The sequence below is a fragment of the Garra rufa genome, chromosome 14, assembly GCF_049309525.1.
Source record: "Garra rufa chromosome 14, GarRuf1.0, whole genome shotgun sequence".
NCBI classification, from domain to species: Eukaryota; Metazoa; Chordata; class Actinopteri; order Cypriniformes; family Cyprinidae; genus Garra; species Garra rufa.
The window spans coordinates 31,779,290-31,781,127 of record NC_133374.1 but is presented as its reverse complement, the minus strand read 5'-3'; the positions used below and the strand labels follow the sequence as shown (position 1 = coordinate 31,781,127).

At 43.0% G+C, this 1,838-nt stretch overlaps 1 protein-coding gene across 1 annotated transcript in view; it reads left to right on the top strand.

Moving 5' to 3' along the window:
* The first annotated feature begins 229 nt into the window (after positions 1 to 229).
* Positions 230 to 1,838, top strand: part of tmem160 (transmembrane protein 160) — a 6,516-nt gene continuing 4,907 nt past the window's right edge. Inside the window, exons 1-3 of the mRNA XM_073817370.1 lie at positions 230 to 262; positions 430 to 517; positions 1,187 to 1,348. Of these exons, the coding sequence (XP_073673471.1) occupies positions 230 to 262; positions 430 to 517; positions 1,187 to 1,348 (283 nt within the window). The remainder of the gene's footprint in view (positions 263 to 429; positions 518 to 1,186; positions 1,349 to 1,838) is intronic.

Below are 1,838 nucleotides of genomic sequence, written 5' to 3'. Positions count from 1 at the left end.
GCACTTCCAAGGTTTACAATGGCATACAGTACGCGGGTGTTTCTCTTCATCGGTCCGAAACAAGTCCAATAAAGTGCATCCATCCATAAAAGTGCCTCCAGGGGGTGAATAAAGGCCTCCTGTAGTAAATCGATGTGTTTTTGTAAGAAAACTATCCATATTTAAAACATAAGAATCAATTTAATCTAGCTTTCGCCAACTGGTCGTACCCAGAAGCAGCTCCAGGCAGATGACGTCGGATGTCAGCATTGCGCATTCGCCAGTGAGTTGCGTGAAAACCAGCGTTTGTTTACAGGAGCAAAGGAAGCAAAGTTTCCTCCAAAGGAAAACCAGTCCCCTCTTGGTTTATATCAAAATCCTCTGACATTTTCCTTTACAAATCCTTGTTTTGAACTTCTAATTTGTGACCTTTGTTTTGATTTCTTCAAGGCGCGTTTGCGTTTGGCACTTCTGCACGGCGCATGTGCAAAGCTGACGTCCTACATCATCCGTCTGGAGCTGCTTTCGCGCGAGCAGAGTTGGAGTTTGTTGCCTTTTCTGTGAACCGACAAGTTCTGAGCCGATGAGGAAAAAACAAATCACAAACTTGCATCCCTCACTTCACTTTGAAACATGCCGTACATCAGGCTAGTTTTTTAATTAAATCACAGCCTTTGATTCAATAACCGCACTAAGCTTTATCAAGATTATCCTGAACCCTCAATCATCTATTTTAATTTTACATTAGATATAATTAATTATTAGCTTTTTATTAACTCGCAAACCAACCCTGATATAGACAAATACACATATAGGTCATAAACTATCGTTAAAACGCCACATCACAGCAGTTTGCTGATTTATACACTCCGTCCCGTAAAACACAACACAGTCTTGTCTAAACAAATAAATTAGTCCCTTTTCAATTTGAGGAACTGACTCTTTTGTGTGTGCTTTTTGGCAGTTCCCTTTCATTCTGTGGATCCCCCTCTTCACACACACACACACACACACACACACACACACATAGAGACATTTTTTTCCACGCCGTCCCTCCCTCCCGTGCTCGTACTGCCCTGCATCTGCAGGATGAATGAGAATCAATGTCACAGACACAGAAAGAGAGCGAGAGAGGCGCGAGAGGCTCCGTCTCGCAGCGCAGTCACAAATTGTAGAGTCGCCGTGACAACATAATTCCTCCACTCAGGCCCCATTGAGAGCGAGTCGATATCCAATCAGAGCGACAGCTACCTGGGCCTGCCTCCGAGACAACCCCTCCCTCCATTGATCCCTCAATCAAGACTGGGGCTCACCACCCAGGAGGGAGCCTGGGAAAGAAACGCAGCCATTGGATTTGGGCTGGACGCTGGTGCAGGACTTCTGATGTAAGATCAGGCCTCCCACCGGCTGCGCTGAACCTGATCACAGATCAGCCATCACGCTCTGACACGCTGGAAAAGAGTGTGGAGAACAGCTGATAGGATCCAAAAAGATCCAGAGTGACAGAGTATAGCTTAAGCTGCTGAAAATGTAGTCATTTATTTATTCATGGATATGCTTTGTTGTATAAAGCTTTTTTTGACCCTTTGATTTTTATTAGTCACAATGTCATAACTCAGTCTTCTGGTGAACGACAAATGGATAACGGATGAAGGATTTCTCCACCATTTTGTTTCAGTTAAAACCTGCCTCTTTCTTACAATCAATTGCAAGCTTGCATGTAGATCTATCTTTATTCAGCCAATAACTGATAAATGTCCCTGCCTTTTTTTTTTTTTTGGATAATGTTTTATGCGTGTCACAATACAGAAGAAAATATCTGTCACTGCTCTTTGCAACTTTAAAACAAATTATTGACT